This window comes from Thamnophis sirtalis, unplaced genomic scaffold (assembly GCF_051295495.1).
Source record: "Thamnophis sirtalis isolate CommonGarterSnake01/CBP01778 unplaced genomic scaffold, rThaSir2_p1.2 scaffold_5, whole genome shotgun sequence".
In the NCBI taxonomy this organism is placed as follows: domain Eukaryota; kingdom Metazoa; phylum Chordata; class Lepidosauria; order Squamata; family Natricidae; genus Thamnophis; species Thamnophis sirtalis.
Genome location: NW_028261385.1, coordinates 11,694,963 through 11,717,141, shown reverse-complemented (window position 1 = coordinate 11,717,141; position 22,179 = coordinate 11,694,963). Strand labels below are relative to the sequence as shown.

Sequence of the window (22,179 nt, the reverse complement as noted above, 5' to 3'; positions counted from 1 at the left end):
TCCCAATTCTCAAATAAGCAGATTTGAAACAATACTTAAACACCGGCTCATTCGGTTTATAAATATTTAGTCTTCGTTTTAATCTGGCATTCAGCTATATAGTTGCCGAATTCCCATGAGGAAACCACTCAATCATCGCCATAATCCAGTTGTGCACATTTTCACATTTTGTTTTTTAATGTGGCTGGCAGATTCCTGGCACTGCTTCGTTTAAGTCATGTTCTTGTCTTTATCTCCTGTTTCATTCAAGGTAATCAGCTTCTTCAGCTCACGGATCGAGCATCCCGGAGCTGCGCTGTCAGTGGAACGGGTACTCGAGATTATCAAACAAGGAGCTGTTGCCCTACCCAAAGACAGGCTCCGGGTGAGTGCGGCGAAGCCAATTTTAAGATTACTTTTCTCTTTTTCAGGTTCCTGAAATTTCTTGCACAGAGAAACTTTCCTTCCTTGTTTATATCCTATATCCAAAAGTCTCCAAAAGAGGTCTTTCTTCTCATATTCTTATGGTAGATGACATAGAGAGAGGGCCTACAACTGTTTAGGGCTCTGTAAATTAAAAATAGTGCTTTGAATTAGCAAGAGCAGTAGCACTTAGAGCAGTGTTTCTCAACTTTGGCAACTTGAAGATGTCCGGACTTCAACTCCCAGAATTCCCCAGCCAGCGAATGCTGGCTGGGGAATTCTGGGAGGTGAAGTCCGGACATCTTCAAGTTGCCAAGGTTGAGAAACACTGACTTAGAGTTATATACCGCTTCACGGTGCTTTACAGCACTCTTTGTGGGGTTTAAAATGTCAGCATATTGCCTCCAACAATTTGGGTCCTCATTTTATCGACCTCGGAAAGACGGGAGGCTGAGTCAACTTTGAACTAGTCAGGATTGAACTCCTGGCAGTGGGCAGAGTTTGCTTGCAATACTGCACATTCTAACGGCTGGGCCGTTAGAATTGGGCTAGAATAGACAGTCATTACCGCTTATTGAGAATGAGCAGAGTATAATTGTTCCTGGTATCAGAAGAACAACAAGCCAGGATTACAAAAGAACAAATAAAAATGAGATCCAGAGAGCTGTGAGGAAAGAAAAAAATATTTATTCCTAAAAGCAAAACAGGTTGCTTTTAGGGACAGGCTGCAGAGAATGGGGTACAGCAGCAGATTTTTTTAATAGGGGGAGCGTGAAATGTCTACACGCTGTGGGAATGTCCTTGGTTCCCAAGAGAAAGTATTTTGTTTTGGCTAGAAACCCCCTCCCCCTCCCTGACCCTCAGCTCCTGTGTGGCAACCTTGAAGTTAGAAAATGGCCTAGCTCAGGCCAACTTTCAGTGTTGACGCACTGCAGTTTTTATGTTAGTAGCAGGGTTGTAAAGTGAATCCAGCTTCGCCACTGACTTCGTTTGTCAGGACAAGTGGTCGTGGCAGGACACTGCAACCGTCATAAGTACGTGCCGGTTGTCAAGCCTGCATTTCCTGAATTTTGATCACGTGACTATGGAGATGCTGCAGTGGTTTCAAGTGCGGACAATGGCCCCTTTTTCAATGCCGTTGTCACTTCAAACGGTCACTAAAGGTACTGTTGTAAGTGGGGGATTATTTGTGTACCCCAAAACAACCTCTTGGAATCAACAGTTGCCCCTTTAGGAGAAGCAGGAGGTTCAAATAAGCTATTTAGAGTAATATCGTACACAGGAACACACTGTAAGTTAAGATAACAAGGACTTACATTTGTTTAGATAATTGAGAAGAGAATGTTTATATACTGAAAATGTAACTAAGGATACTTGGATATCTGACCGTTCACTCGCTTTCCCACTGAACATATACGGTGTGTGATGTTCTTACGTTTTGTTGAATATTCCAACTCAATGGTGGATCATTTGTGGTTGTTAGTTGCGAAGTTGTGTCCGGCCCATTGCGATCCCATGCATGACGTTCCTCCAGGCCTTCCCATCCTCTGGAGTCCATTTCAGCTCACGCCAGGGGTGGGTTCCGGATTCTTTTACTGCTGGTTCACTCAGGGGTGTGCTTCGAACGCTCACGTGCATACATGTGCAGTAATGAAAAAAAAAAGCCAAGATGGTGACACCTATGGTGGTGCCAATAGAACCAGTGTGGGTGACCGAGTTACTACCTACTCGGCCGAACCAGTTGGAACAATTAATCAATGGAACAACTTTCCTCCAGAAGTTGTGAATGCCCCAACACGTTGGATAGCCATTTGTCTGAAGTGGTGTAGGGTTTCCCCCCATAGCAGGGGGTTGGACTAGAAGACCTCCAAGGTCCCTTCCAATTCTATTCTATTCTAATTAATTTAACAACCGCTGTGAATCACTTTACAACCGTAGCGAGAAAGGCCGCAAGTTCAAATATACCTGACCGCGTACAAGGCAGCCCTCTCGACTTACGACCACAGTCGAGCCCCAGAATTTCTGTTGCCAAGCGAGACGTCGTCGAGTGCGCCTTGCCTTGCTTTTATGACCTTTCTTGGCTGCCGTCGAAACATTGGGCTCGGTTGCGGTCGTAAGTCGAGGAGTCCACCTGCAAAGAGCAAAGGGCCTTTATTTGGCGAGTCCAGGGCTTGAGAACTGGGAAGTGAGGCCGCCTCTTGCTCTGACTGCTGTTGGAGATAAGCGCAACATAATTAGCTGTCAGTTTAAAAGTGCTGCCGGCTGTTTTTTTGCCCCGTCTCCTGCAGGAGAAGTCCAAACTGGGTAATTAACCGCCTTAGATGATAGCAGCAGGAGCCAGGAGATAAAACGGCAGGTGTTGAAATCTCCAGCTCTTTAAGATTTTCCCTTCACCTTGTGGGAGGAGGAGATAAAGCCACGTTAATAGGCCCCCGTCTCGGGCTGGGGAGGCGGCCGCGTTCAAAGATAGAGCTGTCTCCTTCCCCAGACAAGGCGGCCCACATTTGCAGGCTTTCCATTTTATGGCAGAAGATTATGAAAAGGAGGCACTTTAAGATGTGGGCGATTAGTCCAAGCACGCATTGGGTCTTCCCTCTTATCTTTTCTTCCCACTTCCAAAGTTCAGAGTCTGTCTGTCTGTCTGTCTGTCTCTCTCCATCCCTCCCTCCCTTTCTTTTCTCTGCCTCCCTCTTTCTCTTTCCTCTATCTCTCTCTTTCTAATCTCCTTCCCTCCCCTCTCTTTTTTCACTCTCCCCCTCCCTCTCTCTTTCTCTTCCCCCTCTCTTTCTTCTCTCCCTCCCACTCTTTTCTCTCTTTCTCTTTCCTCTCTCTCTCTTCTCCCCCTCCCTCTCTCTTTCCCGTATCTCTGTCTTTCTAATCTCTCCCTCCCTCTCTTTCTCTCCCTCCCTCTCTCTTTCTCTTTCCTCTCCCTCTTTTCTTTCCCTCGCTCTCTCCCTCTTTCTTTTTCCTCTCTCTCTCTTCTCTCTCTCTCCCCCTTTTCTTTTCTCACCCTCCCTCCCTCTCTCTTTCCTCCCTCCTTCCCTCCCTCTCTTCTCTCTTTCGCTTTTCTTTCTCTCTCTCTCTCTTTCTAATCTCTCCCTCCCTCCCTTTCTCTTTTCTCTCTCTTTCTCTCCCTCCCTCTTTCTCTTTCCCCCCCACTTTCTCTTCCCCGCTCTCTTTCCTCTCTCCCTCCCGCCCTCTCTTTTATCTGCCTCTCTCTTTCCTCTCTCTTTCTCTCTCTCCCTCTCTTTTCTCTCTCTTTCTCTCCCCCCCCTCTCTCTCCTCCCCCCTTCCTTCTTTCCTTCCTTCCTTTGGGTGGAATGATCTCTGGATTGAGCATTTGGGACTCAGAAAAGCAAAACCCTGTCTGGGAGTTATCTCGGCATTTTTTGTGGACCCTAGGCAGATAGCTGCCCTCCCCCTCTTTTGGGGGGTAATATGTGGGTTAACTTGTTCCGAATGCCAGACGTTTACTAACTGGAAGCTGATGTTCGCCTTTTATGAGATACACGTAGCCTTTAAAGAGATCGCATTCAAATGCTTTTGAAAGACATTTCCTGCCAGTTGATCTAGTTGAAGAGAAAACATTTATTTTATAAATGGTTTTCCCCGTTGAGTTTCCCAATTTTATTTGTTCTTTGCTCGTGGTTTTGTTTTTTTTAAGAAGTGTTGCATAGAATAGCTGTGTTTGTTAAATCTTTCTTAGCAGAGCATTGAAATACGTCATACGTCCCTTAAAATTCAAACAGGAAGGGGGGAAAATTGTGCTCTGTTTGGTTTATTTGTATGCAAATCCTCTTTCCCTCCAGCAGTCCAAAATACTGCCCCCCCTCCACCCCTAGCAGATGGCTACAAATGCACTAAATTTTATGGTGGGGGGAAACCCCCTCCAAAACTAGCTAGAGGGATGAATAACCAAAGGGAGGCTCTTAGAATTAGTACATTCTTAATCCCAAAATGAATATTACGGCATGGATGTACAATTCCTTCGGATAAGATAACGATGCCTGGTCTGTAAATGAGAATCTCCAAAAGCAAGCATTTATAATCATCAAGCAATTGTAGCCATGGGACTCTGGAGCAGGAAAATATCGCTTCTTTTTCATGGAGAAAACCACAGTTTTGAATTTTGAAAGATAAGCTTGAGAATAGGTGGCTAAGATTTAAATGTGTAGAAAGAAAGATTAATTAGAGAGGCACGTCAATATAGTGCTTGGTTGGCTTGGTTTGTGAAATGGTTTCAAGAAGAAATCTGGATTGGTTTTCCCCAAACCTGTGAGTATAGATAGTCCTTGGCTTACAACATTCAAAGTTACAGTGGCCCTGAAAAAAGTGACTTATGACCATTTTTCATACTTACGACCAGCGGTGGGATTCACTTACCTTCCCTAAAGGTAAAGGCTCTCTTTGCACATATGTGCTAGTTGTTTCTGGCTCTAGAGGGCGCTGCTCATCTCCGTTTCAAAGCCAAAGAGCCAGCGCTGTCCGAAGACGTCTCCGTGGTCATGTGGCCAGCATGACTAAACGCCAAAGGTGCACAGAACGCTGTTACCTTCCCACCAAAGGTGGTTCCTATTTTTCTACTTTTTACATGCTTTCAGACTGCTAGGTTGGCAGAAGCTGCGACAAGTAACGGGAGCTCACTCCGTTACGCGGCGCTAGGGATTCGAACCGCTGAACCGCCGACCTTTTGATCGACAAGCTCAGCGTCTTAGCCACTGAGCCACCACGTACCTTCCTACCTTCCCTATCGGTTCGCAAATGTGAGCGCGTGTTGTTAAGTAACTTAACAACTGCAGTGATTCACTTAACAACTGTGGCAAGAAAGTTTGTAAAACGAGGCAAGATTCACTTAACAAATGTCTCGCTCAGCAACATAAATTCTGGGCTCAGTTGTGGTTGGAAATCAAGGACTACCTGTACTTGAATGATATGTCTACACTGGACTAAATTCCAAGACAGGACAGGATGCGAAGAGGGCTACTAGATGGATTCCCTCCCCCAATTCTGGTCTCTTTTTTGGTGGGGGCATGGAGGGTGGGGGGGGGGAAATCTTTCTCTTTTTATTTTTTTTAGCTATAGCTGCCAGGCAGATCTGATGAGCTTCGATTCCTGTCATCTGGTCTTATAGAGAAAACTCTTAGATCTTCATAGGATATATTAATGCAGACCCTAGATAAGCATTGGGTATAAATAATCTTAATTTGGTTTCCTTCGCTGAATGTGGTTTGGACTCGGTGACCCTGATTACTTCTCAGTACACCTTATTGCTGAAATCTAAACCTTCTAAAAAAGATTAAAGCAATTGCATTTTGGCAGGTGGTTCTATGAAATATCCGCAAAATGAATTACTGAAAATGCCATCAACATCACCAATAAAATATCTCTTCTTGACTTAAAAATATCAGGGAAGTTTAAAGTCTCCTGAAAAAGGTTTCTTTTTTTAAAAAGTCTCGTTCATTGCAAGGATTAGTTTATTTTGCTGCTAGAAAGAGAAGTTATTTTTCCACATAAGGTCCTAGTTACATTTAAGATTGGTCAAAGGATTGCTTGATTTCACAGCAGTGGTGTTTATCATGGCATCCATAACCTCTGTGTAATTCTGCAAGCGGAGATCGCATGTGTTGAAATGACCTTATTTATATATTATTCTTAATGCTTGAAACGCGGGATGTGCACTCTTACCTCACCCCAGGTATCAATAAGCTCTCAAAATACTCTAGTGCATATTTCAATAAATATAACTATAGAGAATGAGAAATCGCCCAGATCAGCTGTAGAAAATTTATTTTTAAATTGTGAATAACCAGAGAATTCAAAGCACCTGGAGTTTTGCTTTTATAGTGTAGCTGCCATCAGTACTGGACTTAAACAATATTCCTTATTTTGTTTAGATCAAAACATTAAGCATATTAATTAAACCAGTATAGTGGTTAAGGTGCCGGCCTAGAAACCAGGAGGCTGTGAGTTCTAGTCCCGACTTAGGCATGAAATCCAGCTAGGTGACTTTGGGTCAGACACCAGGAGATGGTGAGTTCTAATCTTACCATTGGCATGAAAGCTGGCTGGGTGACTTCAACCCAACCCACCTCACAGGGTTGTTGTCAGGGGGAAAATAGGAGGAGTAAGGCATGTTCACCACCTGAGTGGTATGGAGGCCTAGAGGCGGAGCTCTCGCTTCACAATCAGGAGGCTGTGAGTTCGATCCTAGATAGAGGCAGATATTTCTCTCTTTGGGCACAATGAGAATATATCTGCTGAACAAAACTCTGTATTGGTGACAGGAAGGGCAGAAGGCCATTAAGCACTTTGCTAGCTCCATTCAGTTGCCCAGACTCCACCCCTCAGGGGATTATGGGTTCGTTAAAAGAAGATGATGATGATGATGACGATGACGATGACGAAGAAGAAGAAGAAGAAGAAGAAGAAGAAGAAGAAGAAGAAGAAGAAGAAGAAGAAGGCATATTCACCATCTCAAATTACTTATAAGGTAATAAAATCTAATACATACATTATCTCTGTCAGCACTCCTCCATCTCAACAACTGCAGACTTCAACTCCCAGAATTCCCCAGCTGACATCTGGAGATGGAGAAATCCTATGGCATGGAGAAGAGATATCAGACAGTGATAGGGGAATGTGCCATTCAGGAAGAAGAAAATTAAGGCAGAAATGCTGACTAATGCAAGAAAGAATGACTCAATTTATTTTACTTGTCTTTCTAGCCTTAAAGCTATATAAAAAAGTCCTCTCATGCTTCAATAGCACCCTTTGGTCCCTGATGAAAAAGGAGTGTAAACCCAACTTTTCCCTCTCAACATGGGCAAAGGCCATTAGCGAGAATTCCTTGAATTTCTGCCATAAAAGCTCATTCATGTCGTATCCAATTTTTATGGTAAGCAAGCCACAGAGTTCTGTGACAGAACATAATTACCCAGCTTTTCCGCTTTAAGGAGCGCTCTATAAAACATTTTTTCTTTGTAACTTAACAACCTTATTTTTGTCCTGCATCCAAGAATGTGAGGAGTAGTTGCTTAGCATTTTGCATAGCTGCAGCTAAGCCGCCACTAATGGTTACCAAGGAACAGGAGTTTGATCTTTGGGAAATATCCTATTTATTTATATTTAATCAAGTTAATATACCACCTCACTCATGCAAGCAAATAATTGGGGTTCTTTATAGCTTTGGAGAAACCCATGCATGGGTGTACTATAAGAAGGATTTTTATTATTACGGCTAAAAAGCTTTTCCCACATCAGGGCTTTAATTGCAAACCATTTGTGCTTCGATAAATGTTAACACCAGGAAAGTATCCACAAGAGTCTTGTTTCTGTTGACTTGTTTATTTCTCAGAATGGATGTAAACTGTGAGATCCTTGGTGCTCTCTGAGCTTGGTGGTTTTCTTGCAGACGTTTCATTACCAAACGAAGTAACATCATCAGTGCACTCATAATGTTACCTAGTTTGGTAATGAAACGTTTGCAGGGAAACCAAGCTCAGAGGGCAGCAAGGACCCTACAATTCAACCCTGAGCTATAAATAGTCTCTACTAAGGATATAAAATATGATGCACCCTCTCCCTCCCCCCCCCCCCAAACATTCACCTCTGAATACAAAATTCTCCCAATGAAATGGTTAAAGTATCACGGGTAACGCCTGCCGTACTGTTCCTTCAGCCTATGGAGTTGTTAACTGCAATGTGCTGTGATGGCCATGACCACAGATAGCTTAGGAAAAGATTCCAGAGAAATATTCTGTATGTAAAATAATTGTTTTCTTTGATTGCTGGATATACCGTATTTTTCAGAGTATAAGATGCACCTTTTTCCCTCAAAAAAGAGGGTGAAAATCTGAGTGCGTCTTATACACTGAATACAGCATTTTTGACCTCCGGAAACCCCGCCCTCTTTGCAAAAATGGCCATGCACAGCCTTTAGGAGACTTTCAGAGTGCTGCTGGGGGCTGGGGAAGGCAAAAATGAGCGAAAAAATGGGCCGTTTTTTGCTCATTTTGGGGAGGGGGCAGCCCTGAGGAGTATGCTACAAGCCTTCTAAAGGCTATGCATGCCCTTTTTTGGCAAAAAAAACCAGGCCCATTTTCGCAGAAAAATGGGCCGTTTTGGGGAGGTCTGCAGAGTGCAAAAATGGTTTTTTAAAAAATTTGCCTCTTCAAAATCTTGGTGCGTCTTATACTCCAGAAAAATACAGTAATAATAAACGGGTACCCTTTTTGTGGGGGATGTAGAAAGGGGGTTTGGCATCCTCTGCTTATAAAATTCCTGAGAGAGCTGCCCTTTTAAGGCATTTTATTTATTTTGAAATAATGAAGTACAAAAATGAAAAAAAAACCTGAATCACCAAGGGAGGAAAAAACAGTATATTGTGATTAGACTGTACACCCCCCCCCCAAAAAAAGGAATCGTAAATATATTATAGTGATTAAGAAACTGAACATGGCAAAAGAAAAAAAATCCATGCAATGACCATAGATAACAATATGAAATTAATGCAGTCCTTGAATATAGACCGATTTCTGCCACTGTGCAGTGTCCTCTTCCAATGTGTAGATCACAGAGACTTCAGCTTGATAACAAATTCATTTCCGGGATCTGTTCCTTAAAATCAGAAAAGTAAGCTTCTTTCTAGTTACATCAAATTATCCTCTTTGCCATGTTCCTAGGCCTACAAACCAAAAGCTGTTCATGACATGGTAGAGTCTGTATTTTAGGAATATAAATCTATATAAATGTCAATCAGTTTAATAAATAATTAAGGCTCAGCATCACACCAAGATCCTCAACTATGATAGTTCTTCCTAGCTTAAATATCTTCCTAATTAGCACCAAGTTAGCCAAACAGCAAACTAAAGGAATTGTTAATTTGAAATTTAATACATTAATAAATTGTTAATTTATCAGCAAAGATAATTGCTGATGTGGCAATTAACTTCTGGTTCTTCACAGTGGTGTTAAGTGGCGTGCTATTTTTTTTTCCTAATATATTTTTATTATTTTTACATTTAAAACAATGCAGTATCGCAAAGTCGGAGTGACTATAATATTCACATTATATACAACTAGTCACAACTATTGACAATTAGCATATTAAATACATTATCATTTCTTCTGTCCAAGCACAATATATATATATAGTTTGTTCCAGTCTTGTCACCTTGTCTTATACCAATCATAAAATCTATTCCAGACTTCAAAATATTCTGATTCCCCTTTATTTTTAAGTTCAAGAGTGACATGCTATTTTGTTGAAGACATCATCGTTAGCATCTTTTACCATCTTTACACTAGGTGGACCTCAACCTACAACAATTCATTTAACAACCATTCAATGCTACAGCGGCATTGAAAAATGTGACTTACAAACGGTCCTCTCACTTATGACCATTGCATCCTCACATGAACAGTAGTCAGACTCTGGCAACTGGCATGTGGAGCTAAGGCAAGTAACAGGAGCTCATCCCATCTCATGGCACTTGGGTCTCAAACCTAGACTGCCGCCTTTCCAGAGGATAAACCCAGCACCTTAAGCACTGAGCCACGGCGCCACCCTTACATGTGCTGTGAGGCAGGAAATAAACATGTTTTCATAGAGTTAGTGCCACATGCATTCTTTTCAGATGCACCTGTTGGTATTGTTGTCATAGGTGGAATAGTTTAAACTTAGAGACCTATCTCATGAAGTGCCAAAGTTGTGGCAGTGTTTTTTGTTTATAATATGTTCCTCTTTTCGGACCAGGATGGATGGGCAGGCGACAGATAGACCAATAGCATTTGATGCATTCACAGTCATTTTTTGAATGTCAGGTTTTAATGATTTACTACGTTAGATTCCAAAAAAACCCGAGTTTTTAACATTCCTAAAACGCAATCTAGCTATCGGCTCTTTCCAATTGGAAGCTTCGTCTGCATTTTTGGCAGGCTTAAAAAAAAAAAAAACTATCCAAAGTTTCTTTCGTCCCCAAACGTTGATTTTATCTATTTATTTATTGCTAACATTTCAAAATTGATTTCCCTGGTATGAGGTTTATTTTTTTTAAAAATGCCTCCGTAAGAAGCGCAGCTAAAAGCTCGCCGGTACTAATTCTTCCAGCGCAGTGGCTCAGCACAGCCCATGCAGGAAGTGGATTTCGGTCCCTCTGGATTTTTTTAAAGGCTGTCACATGTGTGAAAAGCACATATTGTTCTTCGGTAAGAGCTTTAATGAGATCTGGGCCTTCCAAGCCTCCTCCTCCTCCTCCTCCTCCTCAGTTGGTGCTGTTTGGCTCGGCAGTCTGGCTCCGTCAGGGAGTCTTTCAGTGGTGTCTCCACAATTGCAAAAAAAAAAAACCTCGGCCTGGCTTTTCCCACCGGACCATTCATTTATCAGGAAATGAAAACTAGTTACAGAATGCCTTCGATTGCCAAACCTCACTGACGAAATCTGGTTTGCTCTCAGCTTCAGAAATTACAGAGTGCATTCTCTGGCTTCGTTTGCGCTCTGAAGTCCTCTTCTGACAGGAGCCCTGTTCTTTTGAGTGTGCAATATAAAAATAAAAAAAAGGAGATTCAGCACGTTTGCCCTGATATTTATTTCCTAAGGTAAAGATAAAGGTTCCCCTCGCACGTATGTGCTGGTCGTTCCCGACTCTAGGGTGCGGTACTCCTCTCCGTTTCAAAGCCGAAGAGCCAGCGCTGTCCGAAGACATCTCCATGGTCATGTGGCCAGCATGACTAAACGCTGAAGGCGCATGGGACGCTGTTACCTTCCCACCAAAGGTGGTTCCTATTTTTCTACTTGCATTTTTTAACGTGCTTTCGAACTGCTAGGTTGGCAGAAACTGGGACCAGGAACGGGAGCTCACTCAGTTACGTGGCGCTAGGGATTCGAACTGCTGAACTGCCGACCTTTCTGATTGACAAGCTCAGCATCTTAGCCACTGAGCGACCGCATCCCATAATTACTGGCCTTATTACTGCTAATTTTGCAAAAGATGAACCTACTTGGAACAACATATATTTCGTGGTGATAACTTCTAGGTGCTTGGCTAGGGAATGTAACAACCTGCCCCAGGTTGTCATGTGGCTGGCATGACTCAACGCCGGAGCGCTGTTACCTTCCCACCAAAGGTGGTTCCTATTTTTCTACTTGCATTTTTACATGCTTTCGAACTGCTGGGTTGGCAGAACCTGGGACAAGTAACAGGAGCTCACTCCTTTAGGTGGCTCTAGGGATTCAAACCGCTGAACTGCCGACTTTTTAAATTGACAAGCTCAGGGTCTTAGCCACTGAGCCACCGCATCCCTTATATATTAAGAGCCAAGGTGGCGCAGTGGTTAAATGCAGCACTGCAGGCTACTTCAGCTGACTGCAGTTCAGCAGTTCAGCTGTTCAAATCCCACCAGGCTCAAGGTTGATTCAGCCTTCCATCCTTCCGAGGTGGGTAAAATGAGGACCCGGATTGTTGTTGGGGGCGATATGCTGACTCTGTAAACCGCTTAGAGAGGGCTGAAAGCCCTATGAAGCGGTATATAAATCTAACTATTTCTATTGCTATTTTCTCTACCTCTAAATTTTTAAAAAAATGAAGTCATGCTCCTGACCATTTTGATGCAGAAGTTGGGGGTGGATGGGGGTTGTTGGGTTTTTTCGGTGTTGTGATATTTTTTCCTTGAAAGTGGAATGGTGTCACCACCACTGCTAGCAAGCCTAGCATTTTTTTGGCTGTTCTGGGCCAGTAGGCCTCAGCTGCCGAAGCAAGTGGTTCCGTGAAACAGGTGATCTTGTTGATGCTGGATCTAGAGTTCAGTTAAAGCAGTGTTTCTGAAGCTTAGCCACTTTAAGATGTGTGGACTTCAACTCCCAGAATTCCCCCATGCTGGCTGGTGAATTCTGGGAGTTGAAGTCCACACATTTTAAAGTTGCTAAGCTGGAGAACCACTGTACTAAAGGGTTCCACCACAAATCCGCGAAGCCCTTATCCGCGGAGACATAAGCGTGAAGACTAATTCGCGCCGTTCTAAGCGCTAAGGAAAAACGCAACCCTAATCGCGGAGGGCAAATCCGCGCATTCCCAAGCACTCAGTACCCTAAACCTAACCCTAAACCTAACCCTAAAACAAACCCTAAAACAAACCCTAAAACAAACCCCTAAACCTAATCCTAACCCTTACCTTAATTGAAATTGGCTTTCTGCCACGGCGCCGTTTTAAAGCGCCCTTCTGTTGCCGCGCTGTTGTCGCGGCGGTGATGACGCACGGTGATGATGTCGCGGCTTTAGCGACGTGCTTATGTCTCCGCGGATAAAGGCTTCGCGGTTTTGTCGTGCCACGGTACTAATGTCTCCTAATAAAGGACACCAGCAAAGCAACTCCTAGTTAAGACAAGGTTGAAGAAAGCCATTATGATTGCATGGAAAGATTGATCTTGAGTTATTCATATTCACTAATCGTGGTTCTTTTCAACTCTGAGGTAAATGGAGGAAATAAAAATGGGTTCAAATCAGAGGTGGTATTCGGCAGGTTTTGGCCAGTTCTGGAGAACCAGTAGCTGAAATTTTGATTAGTTCAGAGAACTGGTAAATACCACCTCTGGCTGGCCCCGCCCCAATTATTCTCTGCCTCTCGAGTCCCAGCTTATCAAGAAGGAATGGGGATTTTGCAGTAACCTTCCCCTGCCACGCCCACCAAGTCACACCATGCCCATCAAGCCACATCCACAGAACTGGTTGTAAAAAAAAATTGAATCCCACCACTGGTTCAAATGTTATGTAACCCATGGATTCTGAGCCTGGTGATTCTGTTTTACAAAGGCTGAAAGATTGCAATTTTGGTGCAATAAATGCTCTAGAACAGTGATGGCGAACCGCATGTGTCTATGTGCCCACACCAATTCAATCCTCCCCTCCCACCTGTGCGTACGCATGCAAACCTCCCCTCCCCTGAGGGGGTGCGACCCCTCTCCAGACTCCGGAGGCTTTCCTGAAGCCTGGGGAGGGTGAAAACAGCCACCCCCGGCCCCCCTCCGGAAGCCAGAAATGGATTGTTTCCCAACTTCCGATTAGCCTGTTGAGGCCATTTTTTGCCCTCCCTGTGCTTCAGGAAAGCCTCTGGAGGCTGGGGAGGGCAAAAATGGCTTCCCCCGGCCCTCTGGAAGACCAAAAATCAGCTGGCCAGCGCATGTATGCACACCAGAGCTGACTGCTGACATGCCAGCAAACATGGCTTCGTGTGCCACAGGTTTGCCATCACGGCTCTAGAAACTTTCCTGAACCTTTGAAAGTACGGACCTAGTTTGTCTATATGAAAATGGGTAGGTTTCTGTGCAAAGAAGAAACTTAAATCATTCAAAATTATAAACCAATCCTTGCTTTACCAGTCATGAGTTTTTTAAAAAATTGCTCCCTGAAATGTTGGATGAGTAGTTTGGGAAGCCATTTGCCACATTGTGCATGACAGCTCAATTTGTTGGCTATCTTTTCTGAGTGTTAAGTACGTGCAAACAGTATTTAATCATGAATGGCACATGTGTATAAATCACATCTTTTCCTGGCAAGCCACGCGTGATTGGCAGCCCTATAGGTTTGGCACTCCTCAGAATATACATATATATGTAAGCATTTTGTCCTTCGGAGTATGGTTCCAAGGGAAGGCGAAAAAGAGAAAACCACAAAGAGACACGCAAACATACATGATGCTTCCCTAGATACAAGCGAAATGCTATTTTCAACATCTGCAAACCATTCTCTGATGTGTGTAGCCTTTGTTTCAGTATAAATTAGGCAAGCAGTAAAAATATACTCTAAATGAAAAATAAAGGACTGGGAAATGTTTTGGGATTTTATCATTTATTTGGCAATGAAGTTTATATGCCAGAGAGCTCCAAATCTAAAATTGTTTCCTCAAAATCTGGCAGAGAACACAGCCTTGCCAACAGGGAATTGTTTCAGTGGCTTATGTTCTAATGCAGCCCATAAGGTGTAACATTAACTACGGTCTTTTTGTTACTTTCCAAAGAAATCTGAAATCTGTGTCCAGCAAAGCTGTTAAATATGAAGTTAATATACTGAAGTTAATACACTGGCTTTTGTCTCGGAAACGCCTTTCAAGCTCATCACCGATGGAAGTGGAGATAGATGGTAACAGTAGGCAGGGCCTCCCGTGCAGGAGGGGGGGGGATTCAGCCGGTTTGGATCTGTTTGGGTGAAACGGATACTAATTTTACATCTGGTTCACCGAACCGGTAGTTGAAAGGACTGGCTGGCCCCACCCATCCCGTTCCGCCTCTTCCAGGAGTGTCCATGCAGCCTGTTTTGGTGAAAAATGGTCCTCCTGGGAATCTGGAAATGGGCCAATTTCAGGCTTCCAGGGGAGGCTGTTTTCACCTTCCCGGAGACTCGAGGAAAGCCTCCAGATCCTGGGGAGGGTGAAACCCCACCCCACCCCCCACCATGGTGCAGGGGGCTGAGTAGGTCATGCCCACGCCCACCCAGCAACCAGGCAGAGAACCGGTTGCTAAAAGTTTTCAATCCCACCCCCTGCTTCCGTGCGCCAGTCCCTTATTAGGACTCTTGAATCTTGTAGGCGTTTCTCTTTTTAGGCCGACACTCAAATGCATCTGTCACTCCATTGATTCACCAAACTACTAGAGGTCACCACATTTCCTTGTTTACATATATATTTCCTGAGAAAGATAGCTTATCTTCATTTTCTTGCCAGGTATGGCTGCATTTGTATGCAGCGATAAATCATATTTCCTTAGAATTTTGGATTACGGTATTCAAGAGCAATTCTAACATTAGGATATTAGGACAACCATTTGTCTGAAATAGTACTATTGTTGTCGCCTGCCAGCATAGCTGGCAGCAGATTCAGACAGTGAGGAGGTTGGGGAGGAACATGGGCCAGTCCTGGAGTCTGGGGAGGGCTCTGATGAGGGCTCTGTGTCAGAGGCAGAGAGGGGGCCAGGGCCATATGTCAGTTATCAGCTGCCTTCAGAGTCAGACATCAGTGAGGCAGAGGAACAGCTGGAGCTTGTTCCCAGTGTGTCCATGCGCGGAGCGTGACCCGTCAAAAGCGCGGACGGCAAAAGCGCGATCGACAAAATCGCGCCTTTGACGTCATCACAGCGCGACGAAAAAGATCGAAAAATTCAAATAAAAATTAATAAAAATTAAATTAAAGCAAGCCGATTCACATAAAGGTAAGGGTTAGGGTTAGGGTTAGGGTTAGGTTAAGGGTTAGGGTTAGCTTTAGAGCGTTAGCGTTAGCGTTAGGGTTAGGATAAGGGTTAGCGTTAGGTTTTTCGTTACTTTAACAGTTAGGTTTAGGGTTAGGTTTAGGGTTAGGTTAAGAGTTAGGTTTAGGGTTAGGTTTAGGGTTAGGTTTGGGGGGGTTAGGGGAAGGTTTTAGCTTTATTTTTACATTTTTTCGATCTTTTTCGTCGCGCTGTGATGACGTCACAGCGCGCTTTTGTCGAGCGCGATTTTGTCCTACGCGCTTTTGTGGTGGAACCGCGCAGAGATGCCAGACGAAGGGAAAAGCTAAAGAACAAGGGTTGACTTGGGAGTAAGGCCACAGGTGGACGATGAAATGAAAGAGAAGTGAAAGGGGAGTGGAGTTTGCAGGAGACAGTTAGTTCGCTTAATTGGTTCGTGACTTTTCGAGACTCCTTGCCGGGTTTTGCAGATATCGGCCTGGCAGCTCTCCAAGCCACATAAGGTCTGTGACTGTAAATCCTCCCTTGAAAGACTTTGCGGAATGTGAAGAGGAGAATTCACAGTAAATTAATGAAATGGCTTTTTGTCTGGACCAGGAGTTTGCTTCATGCTCTTGGGCAGCCTACATCAGAACAACTATAGGCTCTCCTGCTCGAGTAGGGTGTTGGATTAGAAGACTTCCAAGGTCCGTCCCAACTCTGTTATTTCTTTCATTTGGATCATCCTGCCAACTGCAATGGCAAACCTGATGGCTTTGTGGGAGCGCTTTCCCTCTGGAATGAGCTGCCCCCCCCCCCCCGGAGCTTCGCATAATCCCTGACTTCCGGTCCTTCCAACGCGCCCTAAAAGGTTGGCTTTTCCAGCAAGCCGGCCTGGCCTGATTAGAATAAAATACAGGATTAATTTGGTTGTTAATTTTAATTTAATTTTTAAAATTTTATTGTAAATATCAATTGGGTTTTTTGGATACTTTATTTAATGACCCTTTTAATTTTTGTAATGTGTGTTTTCTTTTATGTTGTACGCCGCCTGGAGTCTTTCGGAGAAGGGCGGCATATAAATCCAATAAACCTCAACCTTTCTCCACAATTTATTGTTATATGTGAATCAAAAGCTACTTTATTCATCCATTAACCCATCAGAGTGAGAAGATTTGGTTTATTCTTAAGAGCCCATTGGGAGTTCTTGAGTTACATATGAGTTTTGTTGAGCTGCTCCTGCCAGAAGTAAGAATTGTGCATACTATACTCTTTCCCAACTAACTCAAGATTTGATTTACTCTGGATTCATAACACATCATTTAAAAAAAAAACAATAAAACCAAGACTCCAGCATGTAATGCAATGATTAAAATGTGGAGTTAGGCAGGGCAACACAGATTTCAATGCCACTTTCAGAAATGGAAACTCACTGGGTGACATTAAACTAGCCACACTCTCAATCCAAACTAAATTATATACCATAAAGATGAATGAGGGAAGAGAGATGAGAAAGAAACATATGGAAGAAACAGAGTTTCAGTCAATGAATGAAATTAGTTTAAAATAGAGCTTCCCAATTTTTTTAAAAAATTCAGCATGTCCAAAAAAACAAACATTTCAAAGACATCAGTAAAAATATATACAGAATAGAATAGTGTTGGAAGGGACCTTGGAGGTCTTCTAGTCCAACCCACTGCTTAGACAGGAAATCCTACAACACTTCCAACAAATGGCTAGCCAACATCTTCTTAAAGGCTTCTAGTGTTGGAGGATTCACAACTTCTGGAGGCAAGTTATTAATTGTTCTCACTGTCAGGAAATTTCTCCTCAGTTCTAAGTTGCTTCTCTCCTTGATTAGTTTCCACCCATTGCTTCTTGTTCTACCCTCAGGAGCTTTGGAGAATAGTTTGACTGCCTCTTCTTATACCCCTGAGATATTGGAAGACTGCTATCATGCCTCTCCTAGTCCTTCTTTTCATTAAACTAGACATATCCAGTTCCTGCAACCGTTCTTCATATGTTTTAGTCTTCAGTCCCCTAATCATCTTTGTTGCTCTTCTCTGCACTCTTTCTAGAGTCTCAGCATCTTTTTTACATCGTAGTGACCGAAATTGAATGCAGTATTCCAAGTGTGGCCTTACCAAGGCATTATAAAGTGGTATTAACACTTCATATGATCTCGATTCTACTCTTGTATCCAAGGTTAGCAGCTTAATTTTGAAATAAATATGCACTGACCATTGGGTCTCCCATAAAACAAGTGAAATTCCGATCCTCTTTACTGACCTCATTTGTTGCATCATCTCAGCTATTTTCAACCTATTGCACACTCCTCTTGTAGATGTTTGTTCTAATTGTGAAGGCACCAGGCTAGAAACTGGGAGACCCTGAGTTCAAATTCTGCTTTAGCCACGAAAGCCAGTTGGGTAACCATAACAGAATTAGAAGGGACCTTGGGGATTTTCTAGTCCAACCCCTATTCAAGCTGGAAAACCAAAACCATTTCAGACAAATTTTGGACTAGTCCATGGTTCTCAACCTGTGGGTCGTGACTGCATATCAGATATTTTACATTACGATTCATAACAGTAGCAAAATTACAGTTATGAAGTAGCAACGAAAATAATTTTATGGTTGGGGGTCACCACAACACGAGGAACTGTATTAAAGGGTCGTGGCATTGGGAAGGTTGAGAACCACTGGACTAGTCACTCAGTTCAAACTTTGGACTAGTCACCCCTCAACAACAACCTCATGGGTGCAGGATATTGGAGGAGGAAGTAGTATTAGGTAGTTTGCCACTTTGAGTTATTTGTAAAAATAATAAAGGCAGGCTACAAATACATGGGTAAAATGTTCATTTCTGTTTTGTCTGCCTGCTGTTCAGGGCATTGCTAACTGTCCGTAATTTTAACTCTTATTTCATCCGTTCTAGCTGGCATTAATACCCATGTTTTTCTTCCCTCAAAGAGCCGTATTTAGTTTTCATCTCGCCTTATGATCTGTTCCTGAAACCCAGCTATTTTACAGTCATGCTGAAGTTTTGGCTTGTTTATTTGGAATGACTCAGTGGAAAACGAAGGCTGCCGTAGCTCAACCTCTCCTCCTGCACTTGAGTTCATCTCCCTAACATTTGCTTTTCTCAGTCGGCTCCTCTGTGACCCAGTGAAGATGTTTGTCTGTCTTCTTTGCCGCTTCCTGGGATTTACAGAGGTCTCTAAAGACCAGGCCTTTTCTGGTGCCAACCACTGACCTTGTTCAGTCTGGACCCCACGAGAATAAAACCAGCTAAAATGAAGGCTAAACAAATGAGTCTGTCATTCCAGGTAATCATCCATCATGGAGGTTGTTGAAAACGTTCCAAAATCTTGTTTTCAAAACTCTCCTGGCTGTTAAAAAGAGATTTACATGCTTTTCTTCTCCGTACTTGAAGACAAAATAGTCCAGAGAGATGAGACATTTTCTAAGAAAGAACATAGAGGCCATATTGTCTTGGTCCATCCCCATTATGTCTCTACTTCCTTAAGCCAGAAAAATGTAGGAGGCCACATTTTTCTACAAATGAAGTAATTGTTGTTAAATGGAGACCTCTTTCATAATTATTACTAATTCATAATTTCTAGGAAAGACAAGGAATAATGCCTGGAAGACGATTAAAGAGAGATCCAGCCTAGAACTAAAGAGACATTTCCTAACAGAACAGCTAATCAATGGAGTGGCTTACCTCCAGAGGTTGTTGGTCCTCCCATCACTGGAGGTTTTAAAAAAGACATTGGACAGCCATTTATCCTGAAAGAGTATAGGGCCATGATGACGAACCTATGCCACGCGTGCCCAAAGTGGCACACAGAGCCATGTTGCCTATCACGCTCAGCGTCGCTCATTCCTCTTCTGGGTTTCTGGCATGCCTTCATGCGTGATGATCAGCTGGCATTCATGAGAGCGCCAGTGCCGAAAACTGGAAGAGCTGGTCTTTCGTTTTCCAGCGTGAGCATGTACATCGGCCAGCTGATCGGCATGCGCACATGTGCGCCAGTAACCTGAAAACTAGCTGGCTGGCGTCCATGCACGCACCAGAAACCAGAAGTTTACTTTCCAGTGCATGCATGCCCCCTGGGCAGCTCCTCTTCCGGGTTGCAACCCAGAGAAGGGTGTGCGCATGCACACTCCCTTTTCAGCACTCAGTGCCGAACAGGTTCGCCATCACTGGTATAGGGTCCCCTATTTGAATAGGGGTTTGGACTACAAGTCTTCCAAGGTCCCTTCCAAGTTATTCTGTGTTCTGTAACTATCCTGAATATTCTCATTTTCAATACAGCCATTATTACAAGTCCTTAAATACACGTAACTTGGCTAAATCCAGATGGTGAGTTTCTTGTTGTCTCAACCTGCCATTCCTACATTAATCGGGCCGTGTAATTCATATGTAACTGAGAGGATATTTTTAAGATAAAATTTAAGCAAATAAGTTTCCTTCCCTATCACCCGTTACCTGTGTTTTCTGAATTTGTGGTTAAGACTCCTGGTGGCGCAGTGGTTGGAATGCAGTACTGCAGGCTAATTCTGCTGACTGCCGGCTGCCTGCAATTTGGCAGTTCGAATGTCACCAGGCTCAAGGTGGACTCAGCCTTCCATCCTTCCGAGGTGGGTCAAATGAGGACCCAGATAGTTGGGGGCAAGAGGCTGACTCTGTAAACCACATAAAAAGGGCTACAAAGCACTATGGAGTGGTATATAGTGTAAGTGCTATTGCTATCTCTAGAAGAAAGTAAAGACATGGACTTAAAAGGTGGCAAGGGTGAGCCACAAAAGAGATAAATCATTTATTTGATTTCCATTCTGTTTTTGCTGTTTTTACAGTAGGCCTCTCCACTCTGTTGGAAAAGAAATGCAGCAGCATTTTCCTTAAAAAAAGCTGCCTTTTGCATCTGTATGACTGACTGACTTCCTCAGTATTTCTTTGCAGACCAGTTAATCATATAGGTGATTAACTCTAATTAGCTTGTTTAGTACAATAATAGGAAGCGACTTTTTTCAAATGTGAGCAAAATGCGCCTTCACTACAGTCTAGGTCAGTGATGGCTAATCCTTTTGTCGTCGTGTGCCAAAAGTGTGCACGCCCACATAATGTGATGCGTGTGCAACCCCCCATATGCTCCACTGCATGCACATGCAGCCCCCCACTTGCATATGTGGAAATACACACCCATGTGCTCCCCACCCCCATGCATGCACCACGCCTCCCGTGCCCCATTTTGGGTTCGGAAGTCCTCCTGCACCAACCTGGAAGCCAAAATGGGGCACGGGAGTGCTGCGCGAGGCCGCAAAATGCAATGCAAGTGCCCCACACATATGCGCACCCACTGTGCATGCACATCCCCTGCATGCACTGGCCAGCAGAAGGCACAAGCACATGCGTGTTGGAGTTGGAGTGGGGCAATGGCTGGCGTGCCTGCAGAAAGGGCTCTCATGCGTACCATAGGTTTGTCGGTCTAGGTTTTAAAACTATACTTGCAACCAAAATTTTGAACAACTATATTGCTTAGAAGTAGCCAGGAAGCAAATTTTCTCTCTTCCCCCTCTTTCCTAGCAGTTTTTATATTATTACAGGATATTTAGGTCATTTGACATATTTAACATTGATTCCTTGAGCAATTTTTTTGTTCTTGTTTTTCTTTTAAAAAAAAGAAGAAGAAAAACCATTTTAAGTATCCCTGAGTTCCTAGCTCAATCTTATATAATGACAGAAACATCATGGGGCTGATATTTTCCCGTTGCAGGACAACGTGCAGCAATTTTGAGTACATAAACTACCCTGTACGTTATTTTAGAAAGGCTCATCAACTTATTGCAATTTTGGAAAAGTTGATTCTCCGAGAGCCTGGAGTTATTAAGAACATTGATTCATTGATTCAAAGAAAATGATGTGAGTAATAATAGCATTGCATTATAAATGCAATGAACGGTAAATGTACAATAGGAGAAATTGTAGGAAGGCATTAAGAATTGTTCAGCCTTAGTGAATGACGTTCTCAATACAAAATTGTTAAAGATAGCTGCATGCAGTATGGTCTTTGTGTAAATGATAACTCGAATCCATCACTTTCTCAGAGTTCTGCTTCGGGTCACTTTCATCTGATATTTCTAACCAAATTTCTCTTACGATACAAGAATCAGAAACCTTCACTGATTTAGTGGCAGATGGGAACTTCTCCTAAAGGATCAGTTAAGGTTGATTATGTCTAGATTCTAGTTGCTATGACATCCCAATCCTTGAACATACCCAAATAAGGTAAAAAGAGAGCTCTCTTCTTCACAAACTTTTAATTACATGTATGTACAAGAAATGCCTTTGAAGAAAGGGGAAAAAGAGGTATCTTCATTCCATAGGTGACAGCATTTAAAAGAGCAGAACTTTCTGTGTAATGTATCTATAGATCAGGGGTGTCCAGCTTTGGAAACTTTTAAGATCAAGTGAGGTACTAATACCACTCTATAAAGCTTTAGTAAGACCACACCTAGAGTACTGCATCCAGTTTTGGTCACCACACTATACAAAAGATGTTGAAACTCTAGAAAAAGTG

At 43.1% G+C, this 22,179-nt stretch overlaps 1 protein-coding gene across 3 annotated transcripts in view; it reads left to right on the top strand.

The window, feature by feature from the left end:
• The window catches only part of DYM (dymeclin), a 273,814-nt gene that overhangs the window by 228,114 nt on the left and 23,521 nt on the right, over nucleotides 1–22,179 (top strand). For all 3 annotated transcript variants that reach the window (XM_087715316.1, XM_087715317.1, XM_087715318.1), the window contains one exon: nucleotides 251–364. In XM_087715316.1, the coding sequence (XP_087571442.1) occupies nucleotides 251–364 (114 nt within the window). The remainder of the gene's footprint in view (nucleotides 1–250; nucleotides 365–22,179) is intronic.